General features: G+C 42.0%; 2 protein-coding genes across 5 annotated transcripts in view; one reads left to right on the top strand and one right to left on the bottom strand.

The window, feature by feature from the left end:
- rfx3 (regulatory factor X, 3 (influences HLA class II expression)) overlaps window positions 1-4,719 on the top strand; it is a 35,480-nt gene extending 30,761 nt beyond the window's left edge. For all 4 annotated transcript variants that reach the window (XM_057819781.1, XM_057819778.1, XM_057819779.1 and 1 more), the window contains one exon: window positions 3,102-4,719. In XM_057819781.1, coding sequence (XP_057675764.1) covers window positions 3,102-3,382 — 281 coding nt within the window. In that variant the 3' untranslated portion in view covers window positions 3,383-4,719. The remainder of the gene's footprint in view (window positions 1-3,101) is intronic.
- A 9,688-nt stretch (window positions 4,720-14,407) lies between these two features.
- Window positions 14,408-22,720, bottom strand: smad4a (SMAD family member 4a). The gene is made up of 11 exons (XM_057819544.1): window positions 22,518-22,720; window positions 21,529-22,018; window positions 21,282-21,456; window positions 20,703-20,732; window positions 19,421-19,624; window positions 19,237-19,344; window positions 19,095-19,145; window positions 18,829-19,012; window positions 16,591-16,759; window positions 16,375-16,513; window positions 14,408-14,999 (listed from the first exon to the last, which is right to left on the bottom strand). The coding sequence occupies exons 2-11, from the start codon at window positions 21,766-21,768 to the stop codon at window positions 14,788-14,790; spliced, it is 1,512 nt and encodes a 503-aa protein (XP_057675527.1). The 5' UTR covers window positions 21,769-22,018; window positions 22,518-22,720; the 3' UTR covers window positions 14,408-14,787.
- Between the last annotated feature and the right edge of the window lie 607 nt (window positions 22,721-23,327).

Genomic DNA, 23,327 nt, shown 5'->3' with positions numbered 1-23,327 from the left:
GTTATGAGCGATCATCATACACTAAATGTAACTTGCAGTTTTAGCATCGCATTCACGTAGGCTAATGGCAAATGTTAATGGCGAGCGTCCTCTCAAAGTCTCCCTTTTTTGTTTTTTACATACAGTTCATGGCGTCCTGGTGGGTATAGTTAATTGAAATTAATCTACTGTTTTCCTGCTGAGTGTGTATTATCATGTGATATATTTGTAGATGCTACAATATATGCCCGTCTGTCAATGTTCATTCGAAATAATTGGAAACCTATTTTCAATGTATTTTTGGAGTGAAACTTTGAATTTTACAGACGAAAATACTGAGTAAACGTCAATTAAAACTAGACAAAGACAAGCACATTTTAAAATGACTAAGACTAATAAGTATTATCGTCCAAAAGACAAAGACGAAAATTAAAAGGGCCGCCAAAAACAACACTGATAGTAGTATCCTACATATAGTCGATACACAATTTATATGGTGTATTACATTTATACATACAGTGGTACCTCTACATACGAAGTTAATTCGTTCCAGGACCTTGTTTGTAAGTCGAAATGGTCACATGTCGAGCCGGATTTTCCCATAGGAATACATTATAATTCAAATAATTCGTTCCACAGCCCAAAAACCTACACTAAATCCTTAATAGATACTGCTGGTACTATTACAAATGGCAATTACACATAGCAAAACAAATAAATTATAAATAAAAATCATAATAATATAATAATAATTCCTGTAATTATGTAACGAATCGGGTTCTAATATGGCACATTTTTTTGCTGTTCCTGAACGCAACGCGTGGCTGACTTGTCAGAGACAAAGAACGGTGAGCTTGAGAGTTTCACTTTCAATGTTTTCTTGAGAACACTGTCAATTGCGGCAGACCAGAGGTTGCGCTAGACTTTTTCGTTGTCTGTCATTTTGACTGACAGGGTCATAAAAATCCGGTCATAATCTATTTTTACCCGTCACTTAAATTTTTTAAATGATAATAATGACATATTCAATAGCAGTGTTGGTCAAAAGCGATGCGTTACTTACTCAACTCTGAATAAATTGAAGAAACTACCAGCCATGTTGTGTCTACTCTCTGCTCTGTTGATTTGTCATCCAAGACTCGGGGTGCATTCAGGTTTGAGAATAGCGCACGTACTTCTGACTCCAAGCTGTTTGTCCCTGCTCATTCAATTAGGCTACGTTCATACTACAGGTCTCAATGCACAAATCCGATTTTTGGGTCATATCCGTTTTTTTGGCTGGCCCGTTCAGACTGCTTTTGTCCATTGAGACCATTCAAGTATTACGCATGCGCTCTAATTCGCAGTCCGACACGCGCCGGTGCGCAGAAGCATCAAAACAAATGACAAGTCATCCGTCATTCCAGGGATATCATATTTTGCTTTTCAAAAGGAGGAGACAAATAACAGACATAAATAATCCCTGTTTAGGCTTATATTCACAGTTTATATGGATCGAAAGCATGCATGCACTGTCCGTGCATGTCACACACACATATGGGCAGTTTGCCCCGACTCTCCAAGACGGGCTGCAGCCAGACCCCTCTCCCGACTCTCGGCCGTGTAGGAAATGTTGAAATATAGCTCACATAGAGCAGAGAGAAAACCGATCATTCTCATGCTTATCCTCAACCCATTTTTATTTTTTTATGACTGTTGTCAAGCCCGGCCCTTCCCCAAAAGCCGTGTTCACTGCAAGCTAGGCGCTAATAACGCACAGCTGAAATCGGATTTGGGACACTGGACGGTACAGACCGCCGCGACAGTCTGGAAAAATGTGGCCCAGATCGGATTTGAACCACATACAAAAATGACCCACATCGGATTTGAAATGGTCCACTTCTATGCGACTTGTCCCGTTCAGACCATCAAGTTAATGCCTGACTCGAGTCGGAAAAACACGAAAAAATTGGATTCGTGCATTAAGACCTGTAGAATGAACGTAGCCTTAGACAATGCTCTCCAAAGCTTCCTAACGTTTCCGTGTTTGCTACACCTGAATGCTAGTTCGGACATTTTTCCGAGTAAGGCCAACGACCTTCATCAAGAGAGACAATCGCTAATTAATATGCTCACTCGCCATCCTGTGGTCTGGGGTGTGAATTGCAACCTGTCAAAATGACGGATGGACTTCAGTTTTTTCCGTCACCGTTTTAAAAAAACGGTCAACGACGGAAAATATTCGGTTAACACGACCCCTGCGGCAGACAGTAGGCGTTTTGTGTTGAATAAGTTGTGAAATAAATGATAAAAACGTGGCGAAGCTAGCGATTTCTTTGGCGATGTTACCACAATAATAATTGTCGGCTTAACTTGTAAAGACTGGCGAACGGTGGTCAGAGGAGGACCGTGGAGATGTGTTGTTGAGCCAGTTCACGGATGCACACCCCACGCCCAGTTATTTTCTATAATTTGCATCTTCTTTTAAAAGGTAAGCGTCACCTTTTTCTTTGTTTCACCACCTATACCAACCTTTTTGAAACCTGTGTTGATTTCTCACACAAGAAAATCTGCCGTGCGTTCGTCTGCGGTGCTGTCATGTCGTCTTGTTTCAAGCATGTCTTCGGATGTAGAAACAAACGGCAAGTCAAATTTTACCTCAGATGTCAAAAAGATCGTGTGTCAAAGTGATCGTATGTCGAGGTACCACTGTATATGTATTTAACTTTAACGAAGATAGCGTCTTGTCTCGCCTCCTGACGACGTTTGCTGTCAAACTGCGCTCGCAGCTTACATGATGATCAGACAGGCTCTGGTCTTTTCGTCTCTACACTGATCCATTCCAAGACTATTCATGACACCATGTCTTTTGAGTTGTGACAGTGATTGTCGGGAGTGATAAATCGTGTAGTTTGAGCTTGGCAATAGATGCAGTACAGGACTCTGTGTGAGCTGATCAAATTGTGCAAAATTATTTTATTGAACGTCAAAAGTCAAGTACTAAAATTGGCAACTGCAGTCTTACCCAGTCTGGTTGTGTGACTCTTTTCACATTTTCTAGTCTCGGTTGTTGTTAGTTGTTTGGTTTTTAAACTGGCAGGAGTCCAGGAGAAGACAAAAAACATTGTTTACCCCCTCTGTAGATGAAACAAGTGGCATGGACAGCGATTTAGACGAAGAGCCCGAGGAGTCGGGGGAGCCTTTGGCTAAACGTGAAAAGTCAGAGAACGAAGTAATCCAGGTGATCCAGGTGGGTTCTGTGGAAGACGGATCCCACCCAGTAGTCGGTGTGGTTCAGCCAAGCGTACTACAGTCACTGCCGCAGCCCCCCCGGGACCACAGCGAGCACATCCCTACCCCCTCGCCCAGCACTCCGACCATCCGCCACTGCGGCGCCACAGGCAACAACTATGCCCCAGTTTGACGCCGGTGCCCGAGCCTGTCTTGCTTTCCCAACATATCCACCGGCTGTCATGTTTACGTCTGTCCGTCTGCACTTGGGTCCAACACTGGATGAGGGGGATGCTGTTTTCTATTCCAAACCTTGCATCCTGCATTAAGTCATTGCAGAATTTGCCAGAAGGTAGAGTAACACTAAACACAGGGTCTAACAAAAATCAACTTTCTACTACTGATGTCTGTGAGCGCAAATGTGACCCGCTGTATATACTGTAGATGTACTCATGATTAGTAGAACCCAAAAACTCATGGTGCTATCTTTGTGTTGTTGAGCTAAAATAACAGCGCTGTGTTTTCCCAACCTCTATTGAGGCAGGGCATATACAATTTTCTCAGAGAGTTTGGAATATTTGGTTTGCAGGTGAAATTTCAGGATAAACATGAAGTATACTATATCTGTTCTTTAAACAAGGAGAAGCCTGTTGATGACATGTTAAAATAACAGCCACGTGTTCTAAGAACATCCGGTTCGATGCCATTTGATCACATTGTGAGGGATCAAAATGTAAATAGCATGATGACTGAAAAAGACTGTTGAAATACTAATTGTAATTGAACTAGAAAATGGATTGGCCATTTATTGATCGAACACTTGTGACTGTTGCACAAAAAGAAAAATTGAGTGCATTCAAAAGTTTAGAGACCAAATGAACACCTGTGGCGCATTTTGGGTTGATCCTGAAATTTCACCTAAAATCACAATACCACAGGCCCCCACATATTTCCAGTTCTGCATTCACAATTTCACTTATTAGCTGTTTTTTTTTTTTTAAACGTTCCCCTTATTTGCTGAAGCCTCCATATTTTGCCCATTTTTGTTTGAAATCTTTTTTTATTTTATTTTATTTTTTTATATTGCGTAACACTCTGCATAGTGGTTTTTTTTTCCTTAGAACCTAATTTTATATTGCGTAACACTCTGCATAGTGTTTTTTTTTCTTAGAACCCAATTTGTGATTTATCTCAATCTGTTGTTTTCTGGGGGGGGGGTTGTTTTTTTGCACCAAGCCCAGCATATTCGTATTTTTTCGGAGTAATATATATGAAAATGTAGTGGGAAAAATATTCTCTTATTCGTGAAGTTTCTAAGCATCAATTATTTTGTGTATTTTTGCAATTACGGTGATATGCAGAAATTGCACCTTTTCATTTTTTTATATACGATCCCCCACTTCTACTTAAAAATCTCTGCTTATTTGCATTTTGGACCCACTTTTTTGTGAAAAAAAAAATCTTGGTCATTATAAAGAAGTATCAGTTCTTTTCCGATTCAGTATTTCCATTATATTTGGAAATCCCAGTTTGTTGGCTTTTTTTTTTTTTTTTTTTTTTTTTTTTTTTTTTTTTTTTTTTACACAATAGTATTTATTTAAGGAAATCAAATTTGTATTCTTTGGTTAAAAGGGAGTGTCCATTCTTCAGGTTCGACTCTTTCGCTGTCCTATGTCGATAGCAGGGCTTTGCCATATTCCTAACTTATTCTGAGTAATGTACTTGGGAAAAATGTCACTGCACACCACCAGACAAAATTGTTGCCAAAAATTCGACATACAGGTCAATTATGGAACTATCATTTCCCTCCGGTCGCTTTATTAGGGGATCACTCAGTTACGTCAACTATTATAAAAGGATTGTATGTAGACACACAGTACATTATGAGTATGACCAGCTGTAGCCTTCGAACCACAAGCTGAATCATAAAGCTTTTTCATCCCCTCTATATGAGACGGACCCCAATCCCCACCTTAAGGAATATGTGTGCTGCTGCTGCTACTCTTGTAAATAGAAGCGATACCGTTGGGACGACCAGGCTGTACAAAATAGGCCCCTATCCTTGCCGCTAGCCTATTATGCACTCGGTATGTAACCTTTGCCTTTGTCCATGTAATCATAAAATCAACCTGGACGCGTCTACCACCCACCCCTTTTTTTGTTGTTGTTCTATGTCTGAATCAAATCTCTCATGGAGGACTAAAACAATTTGAAAATACAAATAGATAAAAGGGTGGCTGAAGGCGAGCCAATAGATGTTGTGCCATGTTACGGAGCAGAAGGAATGTCAGGGATTTAATGTACCTCGGCTTTATCACAGTGCCTTATCCTTACATGCAGCTCTCATCAGAGTCCACATACCCCAAGGCGCCACTTTTTTGTCCCCCCTCATCACCCTCTCTTTCTGGCTCGCTTCCTTTGGTTTATTTTCTTTGGCTGCGTCCCATCCACAGAGACGGCTTTCTGGTGACTTGAGCTTGGATTTGGGCTGTTTGGACCGACGAAAAGCCGCCTCAGACGTGGCCTGTTGCTTTGGCCCAGATTAGCACCACTAAGCTCTTTAATTCTCTCAATCACATCTCAGTGGTTAGCCCTTCACTCCTGGTTTTTTTTTCCCTCCACCTCCCGCATTATCTCCTTACCACCCCTGCTCCCACTCCTTCCTCCCTCTGCCCACTCCTCACTTTCGACTGTACGATATCTGCATTCACCTTCCCTACATTCATCTTAACTCCAGCTTTATTTCCTGCCCCCGCGCTTGCCTTGTCGATGCTCATCGTCGCATTCTCACTTTGGCCATTTCAAGCGAAGCATGTGAGAGAACAGGAACGCGTGACTGCTGTGCTCTGCTCTTTTTTAATGTGCGTGTGGTTGTTTTGTGCGTTGTTGGAACACATCCATCAGTCACCCTACCTCAAGCCAGTGGTGCCAGCCCCCTGTGCCGCACAGTCTGTCCAAACCTTATTTCACACGCACACAAAAGTGTTACCACTGTACTGCACAGAGGAAAATCCACTTTTGGTTTTCGTGCACCTCATACTCTCATACGTTCGTTTTTGTTTTTACACCCATCAAACCAGTCTTTGGTCATCTTTGTACAGAACAGACCAAAAGTAGATATTTTCTGATATTCAAAGAGATATATGAATCTAGATCTATATGTATAGTATATAGAATGCTTCTACACTACAGTACATACACTGTATGTGCTCTGTTCTGATTGTGGCTGTTCTGCGAGGTAGCTGTGTGAAGTAGACTGAAAAGGGAAAAAGGCAAGTGGACTGTACCATCTATACTTGAACTGTTAAAAGCCTTCTATGTTGCGGACACTACTGAGATTATAATCCTCCTAACAGGAAAACAGTTCTTTGAATTAATATGTATTTATTGATATTTATTATGTGTGACTCAGTGCCACACAGTCCGTGGTGTAGTTAAGATCAGCGACGACCCCGCAAAACGACTACAGAAAGAGCCGCTGTATGACTTTTGTTGATTTGTTTTGTTGTAATTGGTCGAAAGGGGTCGAGATATACAGTAAGTCAAATAGGACCGCACTAGATCATTGCCTTACTCAAAATTTTAGGGGAGATTTTAAGTTGTTTCAATGTAAATCTTAACTCCCTTGTATAAATCCACAACACGTCGATGGTAAACTTGTAATTGTGCCTGACATGAAGAGAAAAAGTAAGGCTTTGCTTTCTTCAAATCGTATGGATGTGCTTTGGGGATCATCAAGTGCTTTTTGGTCTGTGCTGCTAGAAACTTTAGTTCATTTTTTTCCCCAATACACTTTAGTGCCAGGTGGTGATTTTTGTTGTTATTGCTGCCAATGCAATTAATTTCCTTGTGATGCCGCTAAAAAATGTTTTTGTAGGAGCTGAGAATTCACAAGCAAAAAATGCTTAAATCTAATATTTGAAAGACGACAAAAACTTTGAAACAAAAAAAGGAAAATAGACAACAGGCAGCTTCACTTGACCCTCAGCAAGACTCCAGTGCCTTTAACTCGGCCCCATCCCGAGCTCGACAGATGGACACGCTCGATAGACATTTTGTTGTGCCGATGGGAACCCGAGGCAGCATGGGATTATTATTTATTATTCAAAACGGTAGTTAATGGTTGTGGTGGACAAAGCCTCTTTTTAATTAATTGTACAGAACTATGAACATCAGTCACCGTAAGTAACATTTTGTTTTGTTTCCTTAATTCCTAATGATGGTGACTTTTATTGGGGGGGGGGGCGGGGGGGTGCTGTGATTTGTATTTGAATGTTTAAGTGCCATCGGACTGTCTTAGTAGTGAGTTTATCTGTAGCACGTTTAAAATGCAAGCACAAGCATTTTGGCAGGAGGCTTTTTCTGTTTGCTTTTTTTTCCTAATTTCATCCAAGATTTAAAACAAAATGTAAATATCCCCAAGTGAAGGTATATTTATTCGTCTTGATTAGCATTTTTGGGGCTACAATGTATACACCCTATCCAGCCTTTGTTTAATCATGTATATCTATTATAGCCACACAATTTCCATGTTTTTTCTCTGTGCTGTTGTTTTCTTTATATATCTTTTCAATTTGACGAGCGTGTAGGGTGATTTGTATTGTTGTATTTTGCATAAAAACAAGGACGACCGGGGGACTTTTATATTTATAAAGATTTAGTGTGTCGTATTGCTGACTATAGAAACTATCAAAAAGACACATGTAGTTTGTTTTTTCTGAATATTTCAGATCTCAGCTCAGGCTAGCTTCTTAGTGTTGCTCCTCTCCTACAATTTTGTGACTTTTGTCTTTGCGGTAATAAACGTTTTCTTGTCCAAAACGTGTACTGTGGTATCTGAACAGAGTTATTTAAGGGTCTCTGCAGGTTTCAACAAGCCAAATTTAAGACTTTTTTTTAAGACCGTAATGAATACAATTTGAGACGCATTTCACATCAATACCAGAAAAAAAAGACTAAGGAAAATTGGAGGCCCGGAATTACTTGCCAAGTATATTAATTTATTCACAGCTCTTTTACATTGCAATACAAAATGCTTAACCTAAAACACCAGGACATAGACTTCATAATGTACTGAAAGGGCGTGGGGCCGATTCATAGGGGGCCTATCGCCGTCAAAGCTGACAGAGTGTAAACACAAAGAGCTTTTTCCGTTGAAAATTATTGTGAATAAAAGCTTAAATCCCTGAATTCTTTACTATAGCTATGGGCGTGAAACAGTCTCGATTCTTGGTTAAAAGCAAAAAAAAAAAAAAAAAAACGTGCAGTTAGCATTTTTTTTACGTAAATGTCGAAGTACGATGCTAGTCTGTCAGTCAATGTGGCAGCAGCCATATGTAAACAGAGCTTTTCTGGTGAAAATTCTTGTGAATAAATGCTTAAATCTCTGAATTCTTTATAGATATGGACGTAAAACAGTCTTGATTCTTGGTTAAAAGCCAAAAAGTTGCAGGTAGCATTTATTTTACGTAAATATTGCAAACTATGAGGATAATCAGTAAGAAAATTAGCAGCCGCCATATGTAAACAAAGAGCTTTCCCCGTTAAAAATTATTTTGAATAAATGTTTAAATCCCTGAATTCTTTATAGATATGGATGTAAAAACAGTCTCAAATCTTGGTTAAAAGAGCAAAAAAACATGCAGGTAGCATTTATTTTAAGTAAAAATTGCGAACTATGAGGCTAGTCAGTAAGGAAATTAGCAGCCACCATATGTAAACCTATCGCCGTCAAAGCTGACCGAGCAGTTTTTTCCGTTGAAAGTTCTTGTGAATAAATGTTTAAATCCCTGAATTCTTTATGGATATGGACGTAAAAACGGTCTCGATTCTTGGTTAAAAGGGGAAAAAAACGGGCAGTTAGCTTTTATATTATGTAAATATTGCCAATGCTGTAGCGGCTAATTTCTCCCATTGATTATTTTGTTTCAAAACGCATGCATGTTACGAAAAATATAAAAATTACCTTGAATCCTCAAACAAATCACTCCTGAGACAATCCTTCCTGTTTGTATGCAGTACAGCTTTCGTACTTTTTCAACCTAAATCCGGCGTTGGATCCCTGCATGACTAACTGTGACCGACTGCAAATAACTGAAGCGGACTGTAAGACGGTCCCCTACTTGAAGGCATTGCGCAGTGGCTAACGGGTGTGACCTGTCAATACAATTATGAAGTCTATGACCAGGAATTTCTCTGTTGTAAAAAGACTTGTAAACTCTACAGCCAATGGCCATTGGGCACTTTCCCATGGATGCAGGTATTGTAATTCAGTTCTGTTTAAAGTTTTCTCCATTGCTATGCTAACTAAGCTGTCAACACACAACTGCGCGTGCACAGCAATAGCTGGTTGTGTTCGATAAATTCTTACCGGGCAGCACAGGTAGTTCCGCTTTGTAGTTACATTACAGCGTCCAAAAGCGACACTTAAGTTTATTCATGTCCTAACCAAAAGTAAAGTCAAAAGATTTTAAGACCTTTCCCATTTGTATTTAAGACCTTTTATGAGATTTTAGAAGTCAAATTATTTAAATTATTTAAGACTTCCACGGGGATACAGATATTTGGTAATCAATTGGGCCAAATCACATCATTTTCAGTGAATTTGAATCGGGTAAAAAAAAAAAAAAAAAAAAAATGGGGTTTTTAAAATGTATTTTTATTTGTAAATTGTAACTCAGTGGCTGCCATTGAGTGTAACGGGCATCCAATCCAGTTTGACTAAGAGTCTTATTTAGTGATGCACAACTGATTTGAAAAAAAAAAAAAAAGGGGGCAGATTTGTAATTCGTAGACAACACTGCTTACTAAAGACACTTAAATGTGGCTATAATATTGTGATTGCTTTGTTCAAATTGGGGGAAAAAAGACATTTGGTTGTGCTTTTTATCCTCCTCAATACATTTTGGATGTATCGAATCAGGACTCATTATTGACAGGTCCTCAAAATCAGGTGACACGGACTATGGTGCAAAAAAAAAATGTAATCTGGACATTCCTAGAAAATACTGCGATACCTGTCAGTTAAAGACAGCCATTTCATCCAACTACTGGTAGATTCAAAAGCCATTAAAAATCTATGTGGCACTCAGAATAACACTTAAATGACTGTTTGACATGTATATGGCTTTTATTTCCACTCAGTTTGCTTTGGGACAAAACTGATTTTGCATTGCAGTAATAGATGTTCACCCTGTTTTGACAGCGCTTTTTACACTTGATTGTCCTATATTTGTGGCCTAGAAGTGTTTTTCATTTAAAAAAATAAAATAAAATCCAATTTGGAGACTTTAGGATTGGGGAATTGGGCAAACAGGTCCTAGGTGAGGGGCCAGACTAAGCACGGCTCAAAATGACCCCTTATGATGAGAAAAATAAATGAACTCCAGTTTCCCTTGCCCGGACGCGGGTTACCGGGGCCCCCCTCTGGAGCCAGGCCTGGAGGTGGGGCTCGAAGGCAAGCATCTGGTGGCCGGACCTGTCTCCATGGGGCCCGGCCGGGCACAGCCCGAAAAGGTAACATGAGTTCCCCTTCCCATGGGCTCACCACCTGTGGGAGGGGCCAAAGGGGTCAGGTGCGCAGAGAGTTGGGCGGCAGCCAAAGGCGGGGGCCTTGGCGGTCCAACCCCCAGCTGCAGAAGCTAACTCTTGGGACATGGAATGTCACCTCTCTGGCAGGGAAGGAGCCTGAGCTGGTGTGTGAGGCAGAGAAGTTCCAACTAGATATAGTCGGACTCTCCTCCACACACAGCTTGGGTTCTGGTACCAATCCTCTCGAGAGGGGTTGGATTCTCTTCCACTCTGGAGTTGCCCACGGTGAGAGGCGCCGAGCAGGTGTGGGCATACTTATTGCTCCACAGCTTGGTGCCTGTACGTTGGGGTTTACCCTGGTGGACGAGAGGGTAGCCTTCCTCCGCCTTCGGTTGGGGGGACGGGTTCTGACTGTTGTTTGCGCTTATGCACCGAACAGCAGCTCAGAATACCCACCCTTTTTGGAATCCTTGGAGGGTGTGCTGGAGAGCGCCCCCTCTGCGGACTCCCTCGTTCTACTGGGGGACTTCAACGCTCACGTGGGCAATGACAGTGAGACCTGGAGGGGCGTGATTGGGAGGAACGGCCCCCCTGATCAGAACCCGAGTGGTGTTCTGTTACTGGACTTCTGTGCTCGTCACGGTTTGTCCATAACGAACACCATGTTCAAACATAGGGGTGTCCATATGTGCACTTGGCACCAGGACGCCCTAGGCCGCAGTTCAATGATCGACTTTGTAATCGTGTCATCGGACTTGCGGCCACGTTTTGGACACTCGGGTGAAGAGAGGGGCGGAGCTGTCAACTGATCACCACCTGGTGGTGTGTTGGCTCCGATGGCGGGGGAAGTTGCTGGCCAGACCCGGCAGGCCCAAACGTATTGTGAGGGTCTGCTGGGAACGTCTGGCGGAATCCCCTGTCAGAAAGAGTTTCAACACCCACCTCCGGCAGAACTTCTCCCTTGTCCCGGGGGAGGTGGGGGACATTGAGTCCGAGTGGGCCATGTTCCGCACCTCCATTGTTGAGGCGGCCGATCGGAGCTGTGGCCGTAAGGTGGTTGGTGCCTGTCGTGGCGGCAATCCCTGAACCCACTGGTGGACACCAGCGGTAAGGGATGCCGTCAAGCTGAAGAAGGAGGCCTATCGGGCCTTTTTGGCCTGTGGGACTCTGGAGGCAGCTGACAGGTACCGGCTGGCCAAGCGGACTGCGGCTTCGGCGGTCGCCGAGGCAAAAACTCGGACATGGGAGGAGTTCGGCGAGGCCATGGAAAACGACTTCCGGACGGCTTCGAGGAAATTCTGGTCCACCCTCCGGCGTCTGAGGAGAGGAAAGCAGTGCACCATTAACACTGTGTATAGTGAAGATGGTGTACTGCTGACCTCGACTCGGGACGTCGTGAGTCGGTGGGGAGAATACTTCGAAGCCCTCCTCAATTCCACCGACACGCCTTCCTTTGAGGAAGCAGAGTCTGGGGACTCTGAGGTGGGCTCTTCCATCTCTGGGGTTGAAGTCACTGAGGCGGTTGGTAAGCTCCTCGGTGGCAAGGCCCCGGGGGTAGATGAGATCCGCCCGGAGTTCCTAAAGGCTCTGGATGTTGTAGGGCTGTCGTGGCTGACACGCCTCTACAACATCACGTGGACATCGGGGACAGTGCCTCTGGATTGGCAGACCGGGGTGGTGGTCCCCCTTTTTAAAAAGGGGGACCGGAGGGTGTGTTCCAATTATAGAGGGATCACACTCCTCAGCCTCCCCGGTAAAGTCTATTCAGGGGTGCTGGAGAGGAGGGTCCTTCGGGAAGTCGAATCTCGGATTCAGGAGGAGCAGTGTGGTTTTCGTCCCGGCCGTGGAACAGTGGACCAGCTTTACACCCTCGGCAGGGTCCTCGAGGGTGCATTGGAGTTCGCCCAACCAGTCTACCTGTGTTTTGTGGATTTGGAGAAGGCGTTCGACCGTGTGCCTAGGGGAGTCCTGTGGAGGGTGCTCCGGGAGTACGGGGTACCGAGCCCCTTGGTAAGGGCTGTTGGGTCCCTGTACGACCGGTGTCAGAGTCTGGTCCGCATTGCCGGCAGTAAGTCGAATTCGTTCCCAGTGAGGATTGGACTCCGCCAAGGCTGCCCTTTGTCACCGATTCTGTTCATAATTTTTATGGACAGAATTTCTAGGCGCAGCCGAAGCGTTGAGGGTGTCCAGTTAGGTGGCCTCAGCATTGCATCTCTGCTTTTTGCAGGTGATGTGGTGCTGTTGGCTTCATCAAGTCGTGACCTCCAACTCTCACTGGGGCGGTTCGCAGCTGAGTGTGAAGCGGTTAGGATGAAGATCAGCACCTCCAAATCCGAGACCATGGTCCTCAGCCGGAAAAGGGTGGCATGCCCTCTCCGGGTCAGGGATGAGATCCTGCCCCAAGTGGAGGAGTTCAAGTATCTTGGTGTCTTGTTCACGAGTGAGGGTGGGAGGGAGCGGGAGATTGACAGGCGGATCGGTGCAGCGTCTGCAGTGATGCCGACTCTGCACCGGTCCGTTGTGGTGGTGAAGGAGCTGAGCCAAAAGGCGAAGCTCTTGATTTACCGGTCGATCTACGTTCCTACCCTCACCTATGGTCACGAGCTGTGGGTCGTGACCAAAAGAACAAGATCCCGGATACAAGCGGCCGAAATGAGTTTCCTCCGCAGGGTGTCCGGGCTCTCCCTTAGAGATAGGGTGAGAAGCTCGGTCATCCGGGAGGGGCTTGGTGTCGAGCCGCTACTTCTCCGCGTTGAGAGGAGCCAGTTGAGGTGGCTCGGGCATCTGGTTCGGATGCCTCCTGGACGCCTCCTGGGAGAGGTGTTCCGGGCATGTCCCACCGGCGGTAGGCCCCGGGGTCGACCCAGGACACGCTGGAGAGACTATGTCGCTCGGCTGGCCTGGGAACGCCTTGGAATCCCGCCGGAGGAGCTGGCTGAAGTGGCTGGGGAGAGGGAAGTCTGGGCTTCCCTGCTAAAGCTGCTGCCCCTGCGACCCGACCCCGGACTAAGCAGAAGATAATGGATGGATGGATGGAATTCAGACCAATACATTGGAATGGTATCACACTCAAGAATAAATACAAACATTTTTCTCACAAGCAGTAATCCATTTATAATAGTTCTCCTTGCCCACATGCAAGGTTAGTTATTATAGTACCTTAATTGTTTTTCCCCACCAATTTTAGTGCCATTAGTTTTCTCAGCAGAAAGTACAAAGGCGTCCTTCGTAGATAATGGACATTGATTACCCAAATCTGGAAATCAACGGGAATGCACTGTACTCATATCATTAGGCTGTGCTAATGCAGAATTAAAGAAATACACTACTACTACTACTACTACTACTACTAACATTTTTCTAAAGGTTTTTGTTAATAATATGGTAATTAGTTACTATAGTTGGGTGGGTTTTCTTCGGTTTGCTGTGATCAGCATGACATACCTAATACATTAAATACTATGGGCACCAGTTCAAAAGAACTATTACAAAAAGTATTACATTTGATTTTAAAGAACAATAAATCAGAAGACATGATTTGACAGCAGTCCAGATGAGGAAAAAGTTTATGTATCATGAAATAAGTTGTTTGTCTATAGAAAACTGTATAGTGGTAAATCAAAAATGTTACCTTCATATGGATATTTTTGGGTTTACTCTTAATGTGGTGTCAATCATAACTGAACACTTATTTTGTTAAAAATATTTTTAATTCATATTCATAAAGAAGTGAAAGTAAAATACCTTTGGTCATTGCTGTATTTTCATAGAATATTCTAGGAAATGGATGGAGATGAGGTACAAATTGAAAAAAAATTGTTCAATAAATCTTTCCTTTCCACCATGTTCAAATTTATTGAGATGGCGTGTACTTTTGGTATGAACACTGGATGTTTCATTCACTCATTTTTGAGCGCTTGTCAGTACCTTTAAAAACATCCATTGTGCATCACAGTACTAATTGCGTCACTGTGCTATTGTGACTGCCATGTTTGTCCTTGCTTCTATTCCATGCGCCTGACCCGTTGCCTTCCGCACTACTCATAGGGCAGTCTTCAAATGATTTGTTTAGTCAAGAGGCTGTGGGTCTGCGATGGGCATGGTGTGAAGCACCTCGTCCAGCAACTGCAGAGCACGGTGGAGGTGGATCTCGATCCAGCAGGGGGTCTCCTTTATGCTTTGCCGGGGGTAGTCGGGCCCCCAGCCCTTGACGAAGCTCATGCGCAGGATACACAGCCGCCGCAGATCATCCACCCCGATGCCTGCTGCGGCCGACAAACCTGCGTGGGAGGACATCGGCGCTCAGTCAGTTCCATAAATGGTAAAATGGTACATAAGGGGTTTTTTTGTTTTTTTGTTTTTTTTCAGTCGCCACTCCTAGTCAAAATGGATTGGATGTCTAGCGCCATCAATGGCACTGAAACATGAGTAATCACAGCCCATCTTCCCAAATTTAATAAATTGGACTTCTATTGCCATCAAAGTCATGCAACAATAGGGGAAAAAAATACTTTAGCATCACTTGGGGTAACCAGTGTATATTTCTGTTTTTATTTAATTTGTATTTAGTTTAAGATGTATTCATTTGTAAATTAATTTATTATTATAACTAATTAGGGTTGGTATGGTTCAGTGGTAGAGTAGTTGTTGCCCAACCAAGAGGTTGTGGGTTCAATTGCCTACCCTGGTGGCTCATCTAAGTATCCTTGAGCAAGATACTGAACCCCACATTGCTCCTGATGCTATGTCACCAGAAGGTAAAAGAGCATATACCAGTAGTGTCAAAGCACTTTGAGTGCCTTTATGGTGGAAAGGCACTATACAAGTACGTCTATTTACCATTATAATAATGTAAATAATAGCAATTTTTTTAAGCAAAAACTAGACGGTTTGTCTGTTGCTCTATAAAAGGTTATAGGTCAATTTTATAATAGATGGCCACAGTAATGACCACTTCCCCTGAAAGGGTTTAACGTACTGTGCAGAAATTTAATAACTATTTCACAGCCAACTTAAGAAAATTTAAGACCTTAATTACACAAATTTTAATTCAATACTTTTTGAGGCTTTTTAATGACCAACAGAACTCTATCAATCAAAGCGAATAGGACTATGTACACTGCATAAACACACCTCCTTGTTTTTGGTGCAAATTATCTGTCAGTGCAAGAAATTTTTTAAAAGTAAATTTTACTCTGATTTCTTGAAATAAGAAAAATAGCTAGTTGAAAATAGGCTTAACAGACTTATTTTAAGCAAATTATTTTAAAAGCTTTGAAATGTCAAATGTTCTTAATTCAAGAATAGATATTGTTAAAACGTTATTGGAAAGCATTTTTTCTTGATTTAAGTGTGACCAATGACCAACTTTTAGATGTATGGGCTTAATAAGAATAATATTTACTTAATGTAAATGGACTAATCTGACGCATTAATCTGTTAACTAGTCTTTAACACTCAAATCTAGTGAAATCATTTTCTCCATCTTGTTTTAAGAAAATTAATCTTGGTAAGACATAATTACATTTGCAGTGTAAAGTTGCTCTGTTTTAAAGTCAGCCCACAGTGGCAATCTGTGGTACTGCTGGGTTTTAAAACACTTGCGGGCTTTGTTTTCACAAAGGGGAGGTAACCCCTTTAGAGTAACACACTCACTGATAGCGGGAGCAATGCCGCCCACGGAACCTGGACCAGGTATATTCCCAGCCACTGCTGCAGCCTGAGCCGCTGCCGCAGCCTGTGCTGTGGCTGCCTGCTGCTGCATCTGCCTGTGGCACTGACGCAGGTCAAACACCTGCAGTGACAAACGCGGGGAGGTTGAGGCAAAACTCGAGCAGAACATCGAGAAGCGATCGAAAGCTTTTGTCTCACTTTAATGTAAGCACTGGGGTAGATCTTGTGAACAGCATCCCCGGGCGCACGTCCCGCCTCTCGGTCCAGGTAGTAGCTCTGCACAAACACGGCGTGGTCGCTTAAGCAGCGGACCCAAACGTCTCCTTCTCCTTTGCATTCTAGCTGCACACCTTTGCCGATATGGAGTCTGAGGATGACAGCGAAAAATAGGCTGAGTGCATGACAAAGAATCTTCCCTTTGCTTCTTTTAATTTGAATTTTGTAGGGTTTATACAGTATGTTCATCCTGGAACTGTTTTCCAATCCATTTCAATTGGGAATTCTCAGTTAAAATGGATCGGATGTCTATTGTCGTCAATAGCACAGCCAATGAGTTAAGCTGTGTGTGGTCACAAGAGATTTATAAATACAAATCAAAAGATCAATAAAATTATTATTTGAGTGTACAGTGATCGCTTCAAACGTCGCGCCCTCAGTCCATAGCGGATTTTTTTTTTAATTAAAAAAATACAGTACTTCATTTAAAATGTTACGATATATGCATGTATACATGTACAGATTGCTTTCCTTTTTGTAAATAACTCATATCATAATTATTACATTTGCCGTGCTTAAAAAACAATTATTCAAATATAAATATAAGGTTTTTTTTGTTGTTTTGTTTTTTTTTTATTATTATACATTGGGGAAAAAACGAGGGATCACTGTATCTTTTTCTTTTCAATTTATTACAATAGCGTACCACAAAAATAATATTTTTAAACTGCAAGGCTGCATGACGCCACCATTGTAAACCAGAAGGGGGTCAACACATGCACATACAACCAATGCTAGTACTGCTTGCTTTCTGCCGGTAATCTTTCAACAAAAAAGAGAACATGCCGAGTAAACACTGCTGCTATAGAACTTGTAGACTAAAAACTCAGAGGGAAAAAATGTGAACAATAGATCAACCTGTGCGGACGTTCAAAAGACCAGTTTATCGCCAGCAAGGTGAAGCCTTTCACCTTCACATGGCGTAAACATTTTGTTGGGGGCCATGGTCCTACAGATCAAAATCCTGATCCATTGCCTGCCACAGCCTACCCCGAAGAGGTAAGCCATTTTGATATTTTTCCTTTTTTTTAGCATGGCATTTTGCCGTGCTGCTTTTGTCTGACAATGAATGACCTGAAAAAATTAAAATTTTATTTATATATCACAACATTAATGTTTTGTAAAATACGGATATTTAAATAAATTAGCCGTGTTTGGCCTTGGTCTTTTTGTAGTAAGCCTGTTCATGCCAACAGGTAGGATCTAGATTTAACAGCTTTACCTTTTCTGTTGTAAAGAAATAACCTTAGTAAAAGGGAAGTGTAAATAGATTAATAGAATTAAGATTTCTTATCAGTGAAAAAAATTAACTGTCACCGAGTAGCATTTGCGATCGCTACACAAAGATAGCAATTTAAATTACCCCCAAGAAAGGTCAGAGACGTAAGACAACCAGAGGATATAATATATAAGAAAGACAGGGCATATGGTGGTAAAGAATAGTTTGTTGAAACAGGAGAATCTCATTGTCAGTGGCGTAACACAATGCACACAAGAAAAAGGTGTCGATCAAAAAGCTCTGGATCACATCAGCTATTTTTCCCGTATTTTTCAGCCCTCAACACTGAAGCCATTCTTTAACTGAACATTTGTATGTTCTTCCACATCTTTACCAGAAGATTTGACACCAGGGACGACATTTTCAGACAGAATTGGTCGGTTAGGTCAGTAAACAACTCGTTCGTAGACTATTTACATGCATCTAGCATAAGGGACAAACGCTAGTTTGACCCCCCCCTAGCAACAGTTGCTAACATCATGAATAATAATGAGCAAAGGTGATGTGTTACGTGTGGTACGCTATTTGTTTAAATTAAGTTTTTGAAGTTTTATTTTGTATTTATTTAGATTTACGGTTAATGTTTTATTACTCAAGGCTTTTTAAATGTGTTATTTTTATTATCTATTTTTTTCCTAAAATTGATCCTTCACATCTTTCATTTTATCTAAGATTATTGCTCATCGCAAAACAAGCGAAAAACACTAATACTACAGTTAGATGTATAATAGGGGCCGCTAAACATTGTACTGTAGGCCGTAATTGGTCCCTAGGCCGTACGTTTGAGACCCCTGTCCAATATGAATTTAATAAAACATTTAGAGAAAATATCATAATTCATGCATGAAAGGGTTAAATATCACATGAATGTGGTCAAGTACCTGGCCCTCTCAATGTTTTCCGTCCTGTGGACATTGCTGAGCTGGCCGAGACAGAAGCGGTCACCTCCGGAGGGATCCACGTAGCCATCCACAGTCACTATCGGGCATGTGGAGGGCACCTTGAACGTCTCTCCGACCTGAATATCCATCTCAAAGTACGCGATGGAGCACCAGTACTCTGGAGCTGCCATTTATAAAAAAGCAAGTGGGTAAAATTGGTTGATAACATAAAAAGTATTAAGGGGGAAAATGGGTTTCTAACTCACCTGGGTGGTTGGATATTGGTGGCTGGAATGCTATTTCATTGCTAACAGACCCTGTGGGAGTAAAAATGTAGTCATTATATTGGTCCCCTTTAAAAGGGACAAATAACAGTTATAAAAATAGGCAACATATCTATACACGTACAGTAATGTCCAGTGTGAGGCATGGGCGTATGGTGCTGCAAGTGGCCATTTTGATGCGGTGGACCTGCAGGGTTGAAGCTGCTGTTTCTGCTCCAGTTTGGAGTGGAATCTGTAAAATATAAATGTTGTCTTACTCACTTCAAACAATCCTACCAGTAGAATGCTTGAGAGCACTTAGGCCTCACTTGAGGGCCCCACGCTGATAGAGGAGAAGGCAGAGGTTGAAGCCGAGCCATTTCCCTCTGGTGGAGGGAGAAGTGAGGGGCTGCTGAATGTCTCTGGCGGGCCGGGCCTAGACGGAGGATGCTGGATGGTCTGCAGGTGGCTTTCGGCACCAGGGTGAGATTGCTGGTTGTCGTAGTCGTATTCATCTTTTACCATGAGTGGACCTGGTGAGCATAAACAACAAGCATACTGTAGATTGTCTATATCAGTACTTCTCAAATAGTGGAGCAGGCCCCCCTAGGGGGGCGCAGAGCGATACCAGGGGTGGCACATGTGACCTCGGGGTACCTCTTGCCGTACTAGAATAAAGTGCAATTCCACATCCACTCAGTGGGCGGCAGTGGCGCTATCATTTTCAGAGTGTGCACAGTATTTTTTAACCAAACGAGCACACGGCAAAGAGCGCTGGAGATATGAGGAGCTAAGACGAGGGAATATGACAAAGCGCTTGCAGCGTTTGCCTTTTGGCTTTGACTTTTAATACAGTGGGAGACGAGGAAAGACCAGTCTGTGTCTAAATATGTTTGCAATGCACAGCAAGAAGCTAAATCAATTAAGACGTCACTTAAAAACATTAGACCCCAATCACATTGATGAGCTGCTTGATTTTTTTCAGCAAAGAAGGGCCGAATATTGCCAACAATCATCCTGCTTTGTCAGTGTGACATCAGTAAACCAGCAAGCACTGTCAGCATCATATAAGGTGGCATACCAAGTTGCTTATTGCAAAATAACAAAAATAAAAACTGTCCCTCTGTCCAATGACACTGTTGTTTTTGTTGTTAAATTTTGTTTTTTCGGTCAAATGAATTGGCATATTGTTATCATGAGTTAATGTTGCTAATCAATTTGAATTTATTATTATTTATTGATTTTATTAAATTTTATTTTTCAGTATTAAATAGTCAAAAAATATACCTTGAGTGTATCTTTACAGTTTGGATGTGACTTTTTTTTTTTTTTTTAAATTCAGGCAAAGTAATGCGCTTTAAGTCTTTTCTGTTACCAAGAAAAAAATGTTAATAACATTATATTCTATTGTAAATTTATCTATACTACTTTCTTTTTTATTTTAAAAAGTACACAATGTTATGATGAGATGTACTTATAATAACGGAGAATTTGGGGGGGCGCTAAACATTTATGTCTCTTTGGGGGGGGGTAAATCACAAAATAATTGAGAAGCACTGGCCTAGATCAACATAACTACCATTAGACAAAATAACATCTAAAACAACATACCTGAGGTTGAAAGTGTCAGCCCTGATAAGTCTGTGAAGAAATGAAAAATTGCGTCATATTTTTTTCATTGAAAAAGCTGATGGAATTTATACTAGGTCAACATATTAGCAATTGTAACTATGTACTGTACATTTGAAACATTTCTAGACATAATATGCATGAGCTGATGTGAGAAATCAGCAATGTGACACATGCAATAAACTATCCAACAAAAACTAGAGGAGCACTCAGACACAACAGAGAACTCCACCGAAGAAGTCAAATTCAAAGCATCGCCACAATTCATGAGTATGAAACAGGTTATTGTGAAATTCCTTTTCTGACCTCTGACCTCATCACCTGGTGAAACCTCGGTGTGGATACAGTTTCATGTAAATTAGCCTGACTTTTTGTGCCATAATCAGGCAATATTGACTAACTCCAAAAAAAAAACAATTTGTTGTCACAAAGCCACATTTTCAGAAACAGGTAGATCACAAAACATTCGGTGTTTGGGCAGACACGCTAAAAATTTTCCCTTATGAGTCCCCTTTTAAAATAGTAAAAACAAAACATAAATTGTTTAGTGTGTGCACCTACCAATGCCTGGAGACACCACTCTCTCATAATGGTACGGATTGACGCAAACATTGTCACATTTGAGGTCAAAGGCATACTGGCAGTATTTGACGTGTTTTAACTCATTCTTGTGCAGATCGGGCCATCTCCATAGTCGTGCATAGACCACGTGGGGGAAACCTTTACGTCCCGCGACCTAAAACAAAATTGTGTTATTATAATTCCAGCAAGGCTATGAGTGGAACTGTTGATTGGCTACGACGGTAACCTGTAGACGTCCGTCTAAAGTTCGCTGTATGGTCACACACTTGCTGGGATGCGCTCCGTTGGTCGTGATGGCCGTGATGAGGGAGTCTAATTCATCCTTCTTCTCCTTGAGCTTTTTGACCAGGCTCTCAATGGCTCGTTTGGCAAAGCTCTCGCTCTCCCCGCCCTGTCTGTGGCACATCAGGCTATGCACAATGCTTAAGCAGGCGTCATTGCTTGTGGGGGTGCTGGCGATAGACATCCTGCTCCTTGGGTTTCAGCCTTCAGGGAGGCTCTATCACTCACTCTTCCTCGCCAGAGAGGCGTTACAGTCGATACAGAGCAGGTCTGGAAAGCTGAAATACGAGTCAAATTTGGATGGATGAGAAAAAATGATTGCCCATTTCATCTGCAACTTTGCGACCCCCTTCTAGGGTCTAGGTGTTTTCTGAGAGTTTTTGAGACCTTCCTCCGGGTAGTCTAAAAGTTGAGATTCACAGTTCACAGACTCACTGCAAGACACAATTCAAAGAGTCTACATAGTAAACACACCACACTAAATTCCACTCTCACTAAATTCCACTCTCATCAATGAACGATCGCGGCCAACCCACCCACTCTAAATGGATTGGACGTCTATCACAGTCAATGGCAGCCAATTAGTTAATACTTTTTTTTTTTTTTTTAAATAAATAAATAAATAAATACATTTTTAAAAAACAATCTTCCTCCTTTACTCTGAAATTGACGTGATCGGATCGGTGACACTTCAAGTTAAAACCAATACTGTACTACCAAATGTTTTAGCAAGGCCCGGCGTAATTTAAAGGAACAACGCTTGAAATGCGGATCAAAATCCACAGTAGATACAAATGGTATTGTCCACTTAGCCATCACATATTAAACACTTAGTTGAAGAAGGAGAATACAGACGCGTAGTTTTGTAAATTATGTGAGAGGGCTCGTAGCGTAGCGATTAGCAACATTAAAACCAAGTTGGAGCATACAAACCTTTCTTTCTGTAACGATCCTTAGCTGTCCTGTTGCTACTAAGCGGTTGTTTCGAGTGTCCTGAGAGAGTGTATTTCGGGACATATACCAGCGATCGGCGAGACTAACAGCAGCACATTTGCTGCGCAGCTAGCCATGCAGCAGCCATGAAAATAAACAAATTCCTCACCGCCCCACAAATGTTAGTATTGCGCATGCGCAGAATCCAGAAAGCGTACTGGAGAAAGAATGGCAACAGGTGGAAACGCAGCCTTACTTAAAATGTTTGCCTGTCACTACTAGACGTTAACAAAAAATAGAGGAACAAATTCATACTATAATCAATAATATCAGTATAAATTAAGTGATTCTGGTGTATTTACCCCAGTTATGTTACCAGGATGCCAGGTGTGGGTGGGCATTTGTCTTACCTGGGGGGGCAAAAAAATAAATAAAGCGACAATGCTCAAGTTGGTCGAAATCCAGCGTAGGGCTACTGCACCTTAAAACATGTTTTGTTTTCTCCTTGAGATAACTGTTGTTGTGATTTAGTCTAAACAAATAAAAGTTGATTTGATTTGATTTGTATTTGTATTTATTTGTATTTATTTTGATCTCCATTAGTTGTAACAGGTACATCTACTCTTCCTGGAGTCAATTCAGCCTGCTCCGTTCAAACATTTACACCAGTGCTTGCCTCAACAACCAAAATGAAAAAAATAACAATAAATAAAACCCACACCCACCCCCTCCCCTCCCTCCCTATCCATACACTCAAACACACACCCCTACATATAAATGCACATATAATACAGACATACACGTTACATA

The sequence above is a fragment of the Corythoichthys intestinalis genome, chromosome 17, assembly GCF_030265065.1.
Source record: "Corythoichthys intestinalis isolate RoL2023-P3 chromosome 17, ASM3026506v1, whole genome shotgun sequence".
In the NCBI taxonomy this organism is placed as follows: Eukaryota; Metazoa; Chordata; class Actinopteri; order Syngnathiformes; family Syngnathidae; genus Corythoichthys; species Corythoichthys intestinalis.
Note: the sequence above shows the minus strand (reverse complement) of the source record. Positions and strands in the feature narration are given on the sequence as shown.

Coding starts and splice junctions, on each gene's coding strand:
- smad4a (XM_057819544.1), bottom strand. CDS start 21,768: ATGTCTATCGCCAGCACCCCCACAAGCAATGACGCCTGCTTAAGCATT. Junction 19,013..19,094: donor ACCAATATCCAACCACCCAG/GTGAGTTAGAAA, acceptor TATAAATGGCAG/CTCCAGAGTACTGGTGCTCC. Junction 15,000..16,374: donor CGGCATTGCTCCCGCTATCA/GTGAGTGTGTTA, acceptor CCTCCCACGCAG/GTTTGTCGGCCGCAGCAGGC.